The 16,688-nt window shown below is 38.4% G+C and overlaps 1 protein-coding gene across 1 annotated transcript in view; it reads right to left on the bottom strand.

The window, feature by feature from the left end:
* Nucleotides 1-16,688, bottom strand: part of MGAT5 (alpha-1,6-mannosylglycoprotein 6-beta-N-acetylglucosaminyltransferase) — a 75,832-nt gene that overhangs the window by 18,040 nt on the left and 41,104 nt on the right. Inside the window, exons 9-11 of the mRNA XM_086465359.1 lie at nt 14,855-14,988; nt 10,934-11,067; nt 1,289-1,438 (exon numbers count right to left, since the gene is read on the bottom strand). Coding sequence (XP_086321485.1) covers nt 1,289-1,438; nt 10,934-11,067; nt 14,855-14,988 — 418 coding nt within the window. The remainder of the gene's footprint in view (nt 1-1,288; nt 1,439-10,933; nt 11,068-14,854; nt 14,989-16,688) is intronic.

Below are 16,688 nucleotides of genomic sequence, written 5' to 3' on the forward strand. Positions count from 1 at the left end.
GTCAAACATAACTATTATTATGAACTACGTAAATTACAAGGACCTCAGTAATTCTATAGGAAGCCCATTAGCTTATTTTACTATTCCAGTGAATAGAACACTTCTTTTTTCAGAAGAAAGTCACTGTTTGTGCTTGGGGTTATTACAATGTCAATATTCTTCCCACGTTAGTACTATGATTAACACAGTGATTTCATACTCCACACTGGCAAAAGCTGTGTAATCTCAGCATTATCTATGACGAAAGTAAATGTTGACTTTTTAATCTGCAACATTATGTGTATCTGTATGTGTCAAGTACATACACACAGTGGTTGCCTTTAAAAAGTCATAATTTGCCAACAGCTGCCACACAGAGATGTCAAATTACCATCATTTTCCCAAATATTTCAAAAAGAAGGTCTCTGCAGTCGTGGGGGAAGACTGGGAGGTGCTTTTTTCTTTTCTTTTCTTTTTTAATAGATTCTTCTACAGAAGTGCACAGCAAGAACCTACCAACAATGGGGAGTAAGCGGTGCAGTTCCACACATTTTGGTAATTTTAAACACACAACCACTTCTTTCACCAACTGAAAGTTAAACATCCCATTAAAATGTAATCTACTGAAGTGTTTTCATGTTGTAAAGTGCCACAAAGATCATGGGAATGGCACAGAAAACCCCACAAAGCATTCTAACCAAGGGGACAAAAGTTCATTTCTTTCAATGTATATACTGTCCCTTATCTTGAGTTCCCCTGACTATGGAGCCACAGGCAAAGCACACCACAAAAAGCACACTCTTTTGCTCGGTCTCTCTGCACAACTGAAGTAGAGAAAGGAACTGAATGGCGATGAAGTGCTTGCTTTTCTTCTCTTCTCCCCCCCGAGAGCAGGGCCGCTTTAGGCTAAAGTCCTTGGCAGGGCAGAGCAAGCATGCCTACTGTACAGCTTTCAGGTATTACCCAACTTTCGTATCAGGGATGTAAAACAAAGCACGTTCTCAGCTGATAAACTCCCTGAGCTGAATATCACATTTAAGAAAATGAAAAATGCAGTTACCCATATTTCTCAAGCTGGTTGTTAAATGTGTCTGTGACTGTATGTTTTCGTCCCAATTCTCCAATAATAGCTGTCAATCCACAAAACACGGACATGATGAAAAATGTATTCTTAGCTCCTTTACATTTGATCATTAATTTTTCCAATGCTTTTAAATTAGGAGCTCATTCGTAGGAGGTGAAATGCATGCACTTCAGCTACTGTCTAGCTGTAGCTATTTTTGCCACTACTCCCTTTTGACAAACTTACTTTGGTTTCTCTCAGTAGAAACTGCAAATCCCGCCCACTGAGTATACCGTGGTTTTTTACGTAGCCGGGAATATAAATGGTGCTTGTCCCGTGAACAGTTCCATGGACTTCCATGTAGGTGTGGATGATGTCCAGATAAGCTTTCTTATCCTGCAACAGCAACAATAAAATATTTTCAGCCTTTACACATTTCAAGCAGTAGTGTTCATCAGAGCTGGTTTTTTTTTATCTCCAGTACCACAAAAACCAGAGAGAAGTTCATTCATTCTTACACGATTTCTGTAATAGTTGATCTTTCATCACATAATTAATTTTGTTTTCTAATAGACTGGAAGAAATCTGCAGCTTTTTATTCATAGTATAGGTATAAATAAATCAATACCAAGGTCCTATTAATTTCTAACTGGACAAACAAAAAAAAAAAGTCACCATCAGACAGCCGTAGTCTCAGGATGCCTAAACAATACATGGCCTAGAAATACATGCAAAATAATTATTATCTTCTTCGTGAAGAAAAAGGTGAATCTCACCTTCGCAATATGCACTCTTGCCAACTGAATAACCGAATACACAGCTTTACCTAAATACCTAGTATCTGAGACCTATGAGATACCTAGAGATACTCCACTTACCCAAAGTTTTAAAGGCATTTTGGAAAAGACCCAGAGAAGAGTAATGGCTTGTGTTGCATTAAAAAAAAACCAGCATGCCATCCTAGTTTGCAAACAAGAATTACTTTCATTTTCAATGCCATATGTTTTTTGAGTTTTAAAGACTACCAGCATTCCAAAAGCAATTAGCCGTAGACTGTATTTACAGCGAGTATGCAGCACAGATCAGAGAGACTTTCCCTCAATATTTGCACATAGTCTTAGTAATAGCTCTAAAATCAGGCAACAAGTTTCTGTACTTCTTGGCAGCAAGGGAGTTTTTAGGAATTCTACTTTCACTCACTATTTTTGTCATGTAAATTCTGTACACTGTTCAACACAGCACTGTGTGAAAGCTGGCCAACAGTTTTACTGAAGTTCATTCAAAGGGCAAGTAGACTGGTGAAAATCCTGTCTTTTCAAATCTTGGAGGAGCAATAAGGTATCAGGCCTAGGTGAATGAACTTCTTAAAACTTCCTTGTGAAATTATTTGTTGGTATACATTCCAATACACAGGGTATTGAGTATCACATAACGACTGGCTTCTACCTCTAGCTTGCTCTGCTGGTGGTATTGTTTGTGATGAAGTAGATTGCCTGCCTCATTATTAAATGGCCCGGTCCTGCCAGCTGTGCCAAGGCTGCACCAACCAGACAACGTCCTGGGCTAAATATTAAATAAAACAGCCAACAAATGGAGACAAATGTGCTTTCTTGTTTCATGTGGCTGCTGTTATTGTTAATCAACACAATTTTTTTAAGAAACTAAAACATTGCTGCATTTTCCATTTTTCCTTTTACTTCAAATTTGAATTACTCCAAAAGAGGATGCTCCTCCCATTACTTGTAAAGTAAAATCGCATAATTAGAAACTGTTGAGAAGCTCATGTACTTTGTTAAGTGAGAACATTGTAGAACTTTTTCTTTGCAAACGTGCAGGAGAAATACAAATGGGGTAGCCTGGTCTTGTTTCTAGAATGCAGCAGTGGTGTGTCGCTTGACACACACCTTAACCCTGCCTGCCTGGCTCCCAGTACAAGCTGAGCCTATGAGTTAGGCTTCAGTGTTCTGAATGGGAAGAGAAGGCAGTGAAGCACAGGTACTACTGACATGATCTGCCCTCACTAAGAACACTAACGCATTTGCCTCAGATTTTATTGGCTCATATCACACAAACTGATGACAGGAATGCACCCTAACTCAAGAAAAATATGAGAAGCAAGCAGCTAGAAAGAACAAAACCAGGATTATCTAAAATTGCACTTAACGATTTCAACAACAGTTTTAGAAACCTGTTACAGAATATTTAGCTGCTCTAAAATAAAAAAAATTACATTAAAATGATTTAGTCTTTACAATCTTTCTAATGGTTCCTGAAGAACTGCATTATTGGCTGTTGCACTGTTGAAGAACTTATATAGGTTCAGAAAGCCATTATGGAAGAAAAATCCATGAATCACTATTGAATAAGAGATATACCACTGAAATCTGTAAAGAACAGGGAGCAGCATCTTCCCTTTGCTCCCTGTATATGAAACAACTGTTCCGAATTTTTCCAAAAGTCTTTCTTTCTTCTGAAGGAAATAAACCAAGAAAAAGCTCAGCTGAAAACTCACAAAGCACAACTCACAAAACAATCACTCCTTTAGTCCCTTATTCACTTTTCTGCTTTCATAACCATCTATAAAGTACCATAAAAAATACTAGTAGCGCCTTACACGCTGCTATCTCACTAACACTGGTCTCCTTTTGCATTTAAGCAGTCTGGAATTTCCACATTCCTTGTGGAAAAGTCATATTTTGAATCATAAAAGTATATATTGTAACAAGCCACTTCACAAAAATAATAAGGGCACATCATTCAATTCCAAACATTAAAAACATTGAATTAGAAAACAAGTGTAAATATGGCATTTATAAATAGAAAGGCTACAAGTAAATAAATCAAGAGCTAAGATTTGCAAACAAACCAGCAACATTCCTTCAACTGTTAATCCACTTCCTGAGTTTGCCTGTTTGGGTGCAGCTCTAAATATTATCTTAAATTATTTGACAGTAAACTCTAGATTTTTACTTTCTCCAAAATAAATTCAAAGAGAAAACATCGTGGGCTGTTGGCTAGGAACGCAAACCCAACATTCTCTGCTGCATTCAGGTCACACTGTGCTGTTCACCCACGTGTGCTGTCCATACTGCAAATCTAGTCTTCAAGCAGGAAAGATAACCACAACTACAAAAAAAGCAAATTATTTCTCCTCAGAACCAAAATGGAAAAGTAACAGTGAGTAACAGTCATACAAACCTTTTCTGAAACAATTTTTCAGCAGCTAAAATAAACATGCCATTCAGGAAAGTACTTTTTGTTGATCATTGACTGCAGAACTGTTATTCCTTTTCATCAATTATTTCCACCTACTTTTAAAAGCATCATGATAAGGCCTTTCTCATCAAAGAAATCAAATGACAACTGTCTGATAAAGCCTTTTTGCTAGGACAATGTTGACAAGAAGACAGTCTGAAGGGCTGCAATTTGAAGTTTGGTGGATGAAAAAATGATATATAAAACCTACAAAAATGTGTGGTAGAAACACGATGCATTAAGAACTAAACTTGGCTTTTAGTTTTCTTGAGGTAGTAGATAATGGTAATTATAACTCTGCTTTACCATCAGTTTGCCAGTCCCAGGTTATCACAGTATTTTGCAATTTTAGATTACTCAGGTTCCTTCAAAGAACACCAGAAATTCAGCACTGAATGAAACTAAGCACCACATACACAGAACTACAGGCCAGCTACGTTACAGAAGAGCTTGATTCAGAGTCCTAAACCGGTTTATGGGCTGAAGGTTCAAACTGCAAAATGTATGTAAAACAGTCCATACACCCAGTCTCACTTTCCTACATTGAAAAAGTCAGAAGCCAATGGTTTTATAGAGCTTGACAAACGTAACTCAGAAATGTAAGTACTGGGATAGATCTTTGTGTATACCCTAAACGCACACCGTTAAGCCTAGAAGTCCTAGGACCTGGGTGCTTATTTGCTGAAGTCAAGGTAAGCCAAAATCCAGTGTATGTGCAAAGTATGACAATTGAGATTGTGACACAAATGTAAGATTGGAAAATAACTCTTTTAGAGAGCTCTCACACTCTCCAAGACTTTTCAAGACATCTTTGAATAATGAAAATCCTATCTACCTGGGAACTAGAAGAGAGCACAAATGCTGGAGAATTCAAGGAACAACAGTATTAAGAGAATTAAACAGATATAGTGTTTAATTGTAACAATTTTACAGAGGTAAATCACAAAGAGTAGATGATGCCTCTTGGAGCTCAAACATGAAACATCCAAACTGCTAGCCACAGAGTACTTAATGCCGAGTACTGAATTTATAAATGGATCTGGAGAGGATTCAGTGATTTACGACAAGCATATGTGAAGTCTACACTGAACAAATTATCTGAAACTTGAGGTGCTAACTATATAACCATATAAACCCAACAAAGTTACAATAGTCAGTTCTTTCTGTACAAGTAAATCCTCTCTCACCAAATCGGCAGTGTTCTCTGAAGAAGGCAGTCAGCATGCAGAAACTCTTTCAAAGGTCCCAAAGGAACTAAGTCTCTTTGAGACAGAAGGGAATCACTCTGGTGAATGAACAGTCATCATGTGAAAGAGAACTGAGAAGTGACAAAGTGCGCAGTCAGTACATGCTATTTAGAGTAACAAACTTGCAACTAACTTCAAAATGTTGCAGACAAACATCACAACACCGAGCACTTGGGGTTGTAAAGCTTTTGAAAAAGCCCCCTCAGTAAGTAGCCTAAGGGATGGTGTGACTAGGAAATAGAATGACTGATAAATTCAGTGTGAAGTGATGCATGTGTTGAAAACGAGTCCTAGCTTCACATATGAATAATGGACCTGAGCTAACCAGCATCACTCAAGAACAAAGACTTTGCGTTGTGATAATGTACGATTCCGATCCATGAAAAAAAAAATCAAGTCCAATGTCCAGCAGCAGTCACTCCACACACCAGCTAAGTAAATGACAGGAATTACTTGGAAAGGAATAGAGAAATAAAGAGAATACAACTGAACTGTTCTGTAAAAACACAGTTCTCTCCCTCCTCAAACACTGTTGTGCTTCTAGTCCCTTTACCCAGAAAGCAGCCGAGAACACTGGAAACGGCTCTGAGAGGGGCAGGAAGGATCCAAGCTACAGAATGGTTTCCATTGTTACATACAGAACTCTGTAACGAATTCATTAATGATTCTTCAGCTTGGAAAAGAGAACTTGGCAGAATATCAGAGAGGTTTACAAAACCATAATTGGCATAAAGAACATGGATAGTGACTGACTATTCATAATGTCTTGATACAAAAGAAGCCAAACAAAGCTAGTAGGAGGCAGCTTTAGAAAAACCCAGAAGTTAATGATTCCTCCTGCAACAGGTCAGAGATTTGAAGGACTTCATGACAGAGGATGTTGTGGAGGCAAAAAAGTTTGCATTGGTTCATGATCAGACAAGTGCTCTGAAGTCACCTTACAAAAGTGTGTCAACAGCCAGTTTATCAACAGACAGATTCAGAAAATACCCTGACTTGAAAAAAGGTAATAGAGAGGATATATAAAGGAAGTATTACTTGACTTTGCCATGCTTCTGCTCTTCCTCAAATGTCCATTTATGGCTGCTTTGCTAAATATGAAGCACAAAAACCAACTAGAAGGAAGGGAAAAAGCAACGCTGCCATCAGCGAGACACGGATCTCTGAACGTAACTTCACTGTTCCTAGAAGTGTAATTTTTCCTCTCTGACTTCTCCTCATTTTCTTCCTCCTACTTCATGCAGGAGGGCATATGATGGGGAAATTACATATGTCACATGGAGCTATAAAGCGGAAACGTTAATAAGAACAGCCTTGGTTATGTACATTCCCACTGAGAACAAGCTGAATGTAACCATTTCCCATTCCCAATTCTTCAAAACTTGTTATGCAGACAGTATTCATTTAAGAAGAATGCCCATGTTGTCAAGTGGCATTAGTAACAAACTCACATATTATTTTGCCTTTAAATATATAAATACTTTTAAGACAGCTTCAATACACTATAATAAAACCAACTAAGGCAATCCTCATACAATTATATGTTGTGCATTGATGGCTATTTTCTGATACAAGCAAAATTCTGACTTCTCTCACAGCACCCCATAGAAAAAGAAAGAGCAAATAGCGTAAAAGGAATCTTCACTCTTTTTTCTTTCTATAATTAAGGGTAGAAGTATTGGAATAGTAAGACAGGAAGTTGCAGGAAGAAGAACAAAGAAAAGACCTAGACCGAAACTGGAGCTAAGATGACATGAAAGGCTTCAAACACTCCCTTTTAAGGGAAATGTTCTCTAATTAAAGCCAATTCTGATAATGGAGAGCATTATGGGTTTCACTGACATTTTATTCATTCCTTCTTCACTTAGGCAGAGATAGGACTCTCTTTATTTCTTAGTATTACCACAAATCCCAGAGAAAACCCCAAACCTTTGATTACAATGAACACATCCAAAACTTGGCAAATGTTGCCCTTGACAGCTTAACTCTGAGAATAACCTCTAGAAATGTGCCAAAATTCTTTAGAGCCTCCTATTTGTAATCCTCAACCCACTTAAGACTGGTTTAGCTATCAGAGGGAAGTAAGTAAGATGTATCTTACAGCCTCTGCAGCTTACTACCTTCCTGACCTCCAGCAAGATGCACCCAGACTTGCCCACTGTAATCTGGGATGAATGCCACCAGTCTCAGGCCATGGGCTGACATTTTTTTCTGTATCCAGCAAATCCAACAGAAGTCATCGCTGTGTTCCACCCCGTCACTCGTCACATTCATACCGGAGTTTAGCCCCATGGAATGATGTGGGAAGACAGAAGATTGCCTGTAAGCAATCCGTAATTCTCTAGCTACAGTAACCTGGTACGCGTACACAGGTTAAGCAGGTCTGAGCTAGCCTTGCTGACTCTGCTCAGCCATGCAGTGGAGCTGCGAATACGGGGACTTCTAGCAACAAGAAAGCTACATGTAATTTGGCATTTTATTTATTTTTTTTTTTAGAGGCCTAGCCAGATGCCGAAAAGGACCCACGCCCATGGCTAGATAAAACCATGATGGCAGTTAGCTATTCTAGTCACACTCCCAGGGAAAGGAGGTCTTGTCCATACCTCAGTTCCATTTCAACTGCTTGGTTTAAAGTTAAACAATTTCTTTGCAACTGCTACTCCCCAAAAGCACCTGAATCTGGGGACTGGAATCCTCTCCCCTCCACACTGTGCTTCACTAACGACTGATCAGATCCAGCAGTGAAACATGTACTCTCAGGAGATTACACTTTTCATTAATTGGCCACGTTCAATATAAAGGAGCACGATAAACAGATTAGTCTGGTTCCGTACAAGCCACGGTGGCAGATTAAAAGAGCACTGAACAGGGAAAATGAAGGGAACATGAAATAAGCAAATTACACAGACACAAGATTAGTTCAGGCTTTCTGTTGATCACAAGGATTGGATTTTATCACTCCAGATAAGACATCCCACACTGTCACCAATTTGAAGCCTCTCTGCGGTGATTGCACGTTACATACCAGAGCGCATATGGGCATGACTGCAGTTACAATCTGCAAGTTACAGTCTTAATGTGCTTGACATCACAAGCGTACAGTGAGCATTTTAAGATGGGCAGGTATTAAGTCGTACATCTTGGAAGAAACAAGACAGGCAATACTGACAGAAACGGAGCAGCAGTTCTAAAAAATGATACAAGGATCTTGGCTGGGAAGTCGTCTAAACACAAGTTCCTAATGGTGAAAAGGGGATACGTCTAACACTGCAGATAGTATTTCTTTTTGGTTTGGTGCTGGTATGGCCCACGTGTCCTTTGCTAACATTCACATTTCAAGATGAATGTGAATGATCTCGCAAAGGTCGAGAGAAGACAGACATGCAAGAACACTTAAGCATTAGAAAGCACAAAGCTCTCAGTGGTTCAGCACATACAGGCTTTTCAAGAGATGACTATGGGTTACTCTGACCTCAACCTATATATTCCCACAGGGAACCAGAACAAAAACATCATCAGTCCAGCAGGCAAAGTCCGTAACTGCTACTAAGACTGGAAATTACCATTTGGAAATCTGTACCAGAAATAACGTGAAGTCTTAAGGGAGAAGACAATTATTCAAGGATTTTAACAGAAGAAATAGCGGGGTTTCCATTGTGTGCTATTTAAAAATCAAGATTGAATGTTCTTTTCCAAAAAGCCATGGTTTTGTCTTAATCAGCCCATGAATATCCTGTGTGTCATACAGAATCTCAGACTAGGCAACCACAAATCTCCCCTCTGGGCATATAAGCTATTAATACATATTTCTGAATTCATGCAGACTGAATAAACCGAGAAAGATATATACGTCAGTGAAAAAAACCCCCAGTGACTAAGCAACTATCTCGTTCCTTAAATCCAACTAGTATTCAACAGGTTGTTCTGCTGATACATGCTACAAATCAGGTCAGGAAGTACAGGTGATTATCACATGCAACTATTCCTGAGAGACTGATAATGAGATCAGAACTAAAAGTACAACAGCCTCAGCTAGAAAAGACTCGAATGAAAGGATCTCAGCTCTGTTCCAGCGCTCTGCAGGCAGAGACATTCTCAGTTGTTCTATACCATGAGCCAAACAGAGTAACTGTCACAGTATTTACTATGATGCAAAGCAAGATTTCCTTTTAAGACACAGACTACATGGTTAGCACAATAAGCCTAAATAAAAACCTGAGAGATCACAATCGAACGCGTACAGCTAACATACCCACTTTTCTCAGGACAGTAGCCAAGAAGCAATCAGCTCTACCTTTTGCTACCACTGGCAACATTCTCTCATTTCTCTTAAGGTTTTTTTTTGTTTTATTTTGTCTCACAGATGGACCATTTACTCGTAGCTATAATTTTTCAAGAGTTTATTCTGCATAATCACAGTTATCAGACTAAATACTGCTTCTGTGGTTCAGAAAACTGTGCAAGACTGATATTCTCACGCCAATGAAGAGAAAAGGAACGAAAAGGCAAGACACGGGTGCTCTCACACTGTCATATTGTTTGGTCCTATGTATGGCACAGCATGTACTGATCGGTTACTTTTTCAGTTGACTAGAGGCTTAAAATAAGGTCTTTTTAGGTAGGAGGGAAGGGATACAGAGTATATGGACAGATAGAGCTAGAGGTAACTTGGAAGAAATCCAGTTATATTAGTAATTGCTTTTCTTTGAAAACTGCATGAGACACACACTCCCAGGTGTAGCAGCATGGAAGAAGGAGCTCCAGAAAAGGACAGTGGATGAAAAAGAGAGACCACTGTAAGCTTAACACAATATACTTTAACTTGGTGAAAATATGACCAAACCTTGGTGGGGGTGGTCTGCAGCTGTTGTCTGCAGGTGGGAGACAATACAGTAATTGCAATATTTAAGAAACAAAACTCTGATATTATTACAGGGAGGTAAAATGAGATTGAACACTTCTAGGGTCTTTAGTGAAACAATTTCCAGTTCAAAATGCAGCACATTTTTGGTTGTAGATATAAGAAAAGAAATATTTGAAAGACACATTTGCTTGTGACTGATTAAAGGTCACAAAGCCTCTGACCCCTTCAATTTCTCATTACTTTTAACAGCTTCTGCATTTTCCAAAATTATTGTCATATCAAGATTACAACAAATTTTTATTCTATCAGAAAGGTACATAAATAGCAAAGGATCCACATCAATCTAGACAGAAGTTTCCTCATCAGAAAGACTTCAAAATGTTCAATTTAATTATCTGAATATGTTTATTTTCAGAAAAAGAACTTAATAGTTCTAGAGAGAGGGGATACTTTAAAATTTAGACTTGTGCTTTATTATATTGATCAAAATAAATTTGCTCAAGTGTATGAGTATAGAAAACTCACCTTCCAGAAATTATCTACTTTGCCATAAACAAGAGATTGATTCTGCCTTTTGATGTCATTGATGTGTTTAATGTCACTGGAATTCAGATGCTGCTCTACCACAAATCCAAGGAAGCTGTTATCCGGAGTGTGAGCTGTAAGAAACAGACCATATTCAAAACCTTTGAAAGTATCAGTTAATGTTACAAAAGAGTGAATGTTGTCAGAAAAGTAGGTATAAGGAACATATTATTCAACAGATCACTTCCTTCACATGCATACTGAAAGAAACATTTGCTTGCTTGATTACCAAGAATAGCTCCTATCAATTTCAAGTCCTGCTGCATATGTCTACTGAAGCAGTTATTTTCTGGCTTGTTTCTGATAATAAAAATTCTGTAGCTGGACCGAGGCCAATGATAGTGATTTTTTGTGTGCTGAGCTTTATTTTATTATTAGAAATAAGAGAAACAGAATAAATGCAGCTTGACAATCTCAGAGATGCAATACCGACAAAACCCCTGGATTTATGCTTGTTAGCAAAGATGTGTTGCTTAATGCCGTAAATAAATTTTGGTAAATCTCTTGGGTTCACCACCTATACGGGCAGAGCCAGCAAAAACCATCCAACTCCCTGCATATTATGTATCCATGCTAATTACTAGCCTACAAAGTCCCACTATGCAGATCGGAATACAAATTTCACTGCTTAATTCACTCAGATCTATCTATCAGAAAATATTGAAAGGCAACAACTGAAGCTGGCAAAATCGTTGTTAATCCAGTGTCCAGACAAAAAAAGTGCATGCAAAAGATATGCAATTTACTCTTAGTTCTCTGCATTATTTTTAGCCTCTGTTGGTCTTTTTTCCAGCAGGACATGCAGCAGTACTAGCCACTGTTCTCCTCCTATGAAGACACAGGCCTATACGTCACAAAAAACTTGTTCTTTTGTTGTTTTGATTTTTTTTTTCTTTTTGTAGACAGCGTGTTTAATTCCAGGGACAGACTCCAACATTCAAGGCTTCAGGTAAAAATCCGTCCCTACTACATACTCCAACATGTGGGATTTTTGCACCTCTCTAAAGGCCTGTCATGGCCTCACAAGTTTACATAGAAATAGGCTACAATAAACACTAGGATCTCCTCCTGACTTCTTACTAAGGACATTTTGCAAATTAAAAAACAAACGAAAAAACCCCAAACCCACCCCGAAGACAACAAACACCCCAGCACTTACGATACATGCAATGCTAAACTTATAGTCAGAGTTATTAAAAAATGTAATTCCATTGCAATTATGAGGTTTTGCTTTTTTGATTCCTGAAAATCAGCCAACTGGATAATGCAGAACAGAGAAACCATACACAGAGCCCACTTCCCTCTGCCATTACATTTAGTCTTTCAAATGACAATTACTCTTTTTCACAAAAAATGCCTCAGCAACAGCTAAGCACTCACTTAGACCCAAGGACTTTTTAGAACTTAGCATAGCAAATGGCATGTTGCAAATATGCCTGAAAAGGGGCATTTTTCCATCCTTTCATATTTTTGGACGAGAAACTGCATGCAAAGGCGAGGCAAGGCAGTACACACTCAAAAGAAAAATAAACCTCTGTTAAAGTTAGCACTTGGAACTGGTGGAATTCAGTGCCTCAAACATTGACAGGAAGCATTCAGATGGATTTTTAAGTAAGATCATGCAGTTTTAAAAGTACCAGTGCTGTTATTTTGCATAAAAGAATTTAAATTAAAAAACCTAAAAAGGACAAAAAAGCCCTCATGCTTCTGGAGAGCCCAGCGAACACTCAAGCACTTGGTAATATGCCACAGGTTTGAATGTGGCTTGCTTGTTGCTCAGTAATAATTTTCTGCCCTTATAATCAGAGTTCTCAAAACATAATAGAGTCTGGGGATCTTGGGAAGCTGTCCAGGGTTCCAATCTGTCACAAAATCTTTACTGATGCATAACACGCACTTTTAATCACAAGCCCATAAAGATGGTGCTATCTCTGCAGCAGAGAAAAGCCAAAAATAAACTTCAAATATCACAAAACACACTGAATCTTCTGCACCTAGCATAAAAAGAAGCAAAATCCTTGAATAATCTACAGCGCTGGAATCATGCTTCAGAATGACTTTGCTTGCAATCTATTTACCACTTTTCCTGCAAAGAAAAACCTGCAGTCTTTTCCAGTATTAAAAATTGGAAATGGTTACGTGTTGACATTCCAATATAGTCATACTCTTTGAAAATTCATTATGAACTGATTTGCTCCACACAAGAGACTGTAACAGTAGTCCACACTGCCACAACAGAGATCTTCTCTATAGAGACTAACTTTCTTCTCCATTTCATGGAGTGGGATTGAGGAACGAACACACAGAGCACAGAGCTGCACCACAAGTATTCACGTAACTGTTTTCCTCAAGTGCATCATCACCCCGGTGCTGTCTTGAACAGGACCTCACACACAAATTTCCCGACAGCTGGACTACCTGAATACAGCACGATTGAGCTTTCAGCTCCTTTTCCATTGAGGACATAAACCAATAAATATTAGCAAATCATGTGGATACGGAACAAGCTCTGCTTACTGATATCCAGACACAAACTCTGCAACCACTTCCAAGCCACATTTCCCCACCATACGTTTTGTTTCTTGCTTCGAAACAACTGTGAATGCAGTCTTTTATCTTTTGAACAACCTTCACTTATATTTCTCTGGAAAAACTTGCACAGCAAATGCTGACAGACAAAATATGCCTTTCTCAAGAATTTTACAGGGCAAATGAAATCAAAAGCATGTCAGCCAGACAGCAGCATGTATAATTCTGCTATGAAAAGCAGCAAAGTTTGAAAGACTTCACTATGAAGTCTGATGAGAGAGAACAGTGCAGGCCCTGGCCTTAGTCTCATACAGGGACCATCACCAAACTTTGGAGGTCAGGCTGGTCACTACCAAGTGTTTCTTTACAGACTTGGGCTGAAAAGCTGCTGCACACAACAGCATGTACTTTCGTCCTTCCTAAGCCTTGCTTACCCTCAAGCTAACTGGCAGTTGTGAATCTTTCTGCAAGGTAACATAACTACTACTACAGCACGCAAGAGAAAGATCCTTGATTCTAGCACCTAGTGCCATAAAGTCAAAGACTAGAGTAGGTCACAGTAATATTTTAATCTGATCTAATTTAGACAGAATTTAAATTTTTTTTGTGTGCTCTGTCCCGTGTCCGTGTCGTCCCCTCCCCCCCAAGATATTTAACGAAGTTTCAGTGCTGAAAGCTACTACTTGTTTTTCAGCAGCTTTGACACTGCTGGCAAGTACATGTGAATCAGTTCACCTCAGGATGAATGCTCGCAAGATGAAAACAAACTAGGTGAAAGTTTGGAGAAATCCACAGAAAAGTAGAGACAAAAAAATACTTTTACTGAGTGCTAGTTTATTAATCGTGAATGTGAAGAAAGAGCAAAGGCATTGTACTGCTCAGTTGCTGAGGGAGAAAAACAGAAATTACACATCATTAACGTAGTTACAAACTTCAGTTTAACATGAAGAAATGCAAGAGCGCAGTTTATAAAAAGGCACTCTAGCAAGCTCCTCAGAAACCTATCACTCCATAGCAGGAGTTGAGAAGGCAAAACTAACAAAAGCAAACTCGCTGACACTTGAAGGAAAAGCCAATCACCAGTTTCCACAGGTACCCTGAGAATAAAGTTCCCTACCATTGTTTACATGAAGTTGACATTGTTATTTTCTGATTGATGGATGGAAGCACGATAGAGCTTTTGCACGGTCTACAGACACTTACTGACACGATTCTGCCCATTAGCAGCTGCATTTTATTAAACCATGAACTTGTCTTTCGTAATACAAAACTTCTCAATGACAGCATTCCTTTTTAAAGCTCCAAATTATTTATAAACACAAGGATACTCACGGAACATTGTATAAAACTGCTGTGGATTAAGGTTCCACTTTCCCCATGGTGTCTTGTGGCCTTTAGACTGGGCATAATGGGCATGGTTAAACTCTGGTTCAGTTCCAAAGGAATCCAGAACTCTTAGCATACACCTAAAAGAAAAAAAAAAAAACACAACAATTTACTGTAGGTACACATGCATATGTATATATAAGCATGTGTGTGTATATGTACATAGTTATGATAATTAAGATGTGTTTTGTTTTTGTTTGCAACTGTGGGTGATTTATAAACTGAAGGTACATTTTAATTTCAAACATTTCTGTTCATATTATGTTCACAAAGACATTACAATCAGCAAATTCAAGGATATATCAGACATTCAAATAGCAACCCTGGAGCTTATTTTGGGTTTCTTTGCTCTTACAGAACAAAGCTATGCTTTAATATCTATGTAGAGCTTATGGGATGCTACTGTGGTCACTTACATTCCTGGGGCTTGAAGCAGAGTTTAGGCAGAAGAAGAGAGGATTCTTCATCTATTTTCTAACGTTCTCACCCGTTACCAAAAAAATCAAATGCAACAGCCAAAGGCCACATGCCAAGAAGTTAAAAGCAGAACAGTACTTCATCTTTAGACAATAGTATTTATCCTCCAGGTTCTGACTTTTGGGTCAATTCGACCCACTGGAGAAGCACTGAAGACAGTTTAATTTGCTGAACACCTGGAGTCAGATAAGACCACTTACTTGTTTATGAAACATTTTGTCACAGACTTTTGAAGAAACAATATAAAAGTCAAGTGTCTGCAACAACCAGTCTACAACTGAAAGAAAACTCGGCATGGGATTACAAAGGGTCTGGGATGACAGAATCACACTCAGTCCTTTTATTTAAACTCCTATTAATTCCTTGAAAAAAAAATACTTCATTTACAAGCAGCTCCTTTCAAAACAGGGCCCATAACACGTGAAAGGCAGAAAAAGGCTCAGTATGAATAAGGTGACACACATTCTAGCATAGAGATTCTAGAAGTTATGTTTCCAAAATGCAGCCTGCCAAACCTTTGATATGGCTTGGACAGGAACTTTATGCCATCATACTGGCCACTGGCTCCACTGCAAAGGAACTGGATTACATGGCTCCAAAGCTGCTGGCCCTACCATTCTTCAGCCCTCCACAACCAAACTTTTCAGAAAAGCCTTGTACAAGATGTGTTCCTACATGACATGCCACTATGTTGTAAAAACATGAACTCTTATCACTGCACACTGTACCACTGGGCTTGTATGTACTAAGGAAGAGACACAACCTCACAGGTGGCAGAGAAGGGAGGTCGCTTCAAAAATTACTAATAAAAATGGCTGTATTTCCCAGTCTTCAACACTTCCCATGTTCAAAGCCCCTATACATTCTGTTCAGTAAAACACCAGGATTTTGGGTTTTAAATGTGAAAGAATTTAGACTCCAAAAGGTGAAAGAACTTTGCTCCAACCATTTTTCAGCTTTAAAAGATAAAATAATTTAGTCCCCAAAATACATTTACATATTTCTTATCTGTTGCTCCTTTCTCTAAAGTATCCATTAAATTGGGAAACAGAAAAAAGCCAGCAACTTTTAAATTCTCATATGAAATGCCACTTTTGTATTTGAAAGTACAAACAGAGCAAATTTCCTTTTTTTTTAATCTTCAGAGACCTTTCAAGCGAAAAGAAAAGTCAAAATATACAACACATTATGATTCACCAAACAACAAAGCTGACAGATCAGTTTCTGTGCAGTGTTTTATGTCAACTGTTCTCAATGAAAATATTTTACAACAGTGGCAATTATCTCTGCATCATACAAAATA

This window comes from Leptosomus discolor, chromosome 5 (genome assembly GCF_034619465.1).
Source record: "Leptosomus discolor isolate bLepDis1 chromosome 5, bLepDis1.hap2, whole genome shotgun sequence".
Lineage (NCBI taxonomy): Eukaryota > Metazoa > Chordata > Aves > Leptosomiformes > Leptosomidae > Leptosomus > Leptosomus discolor.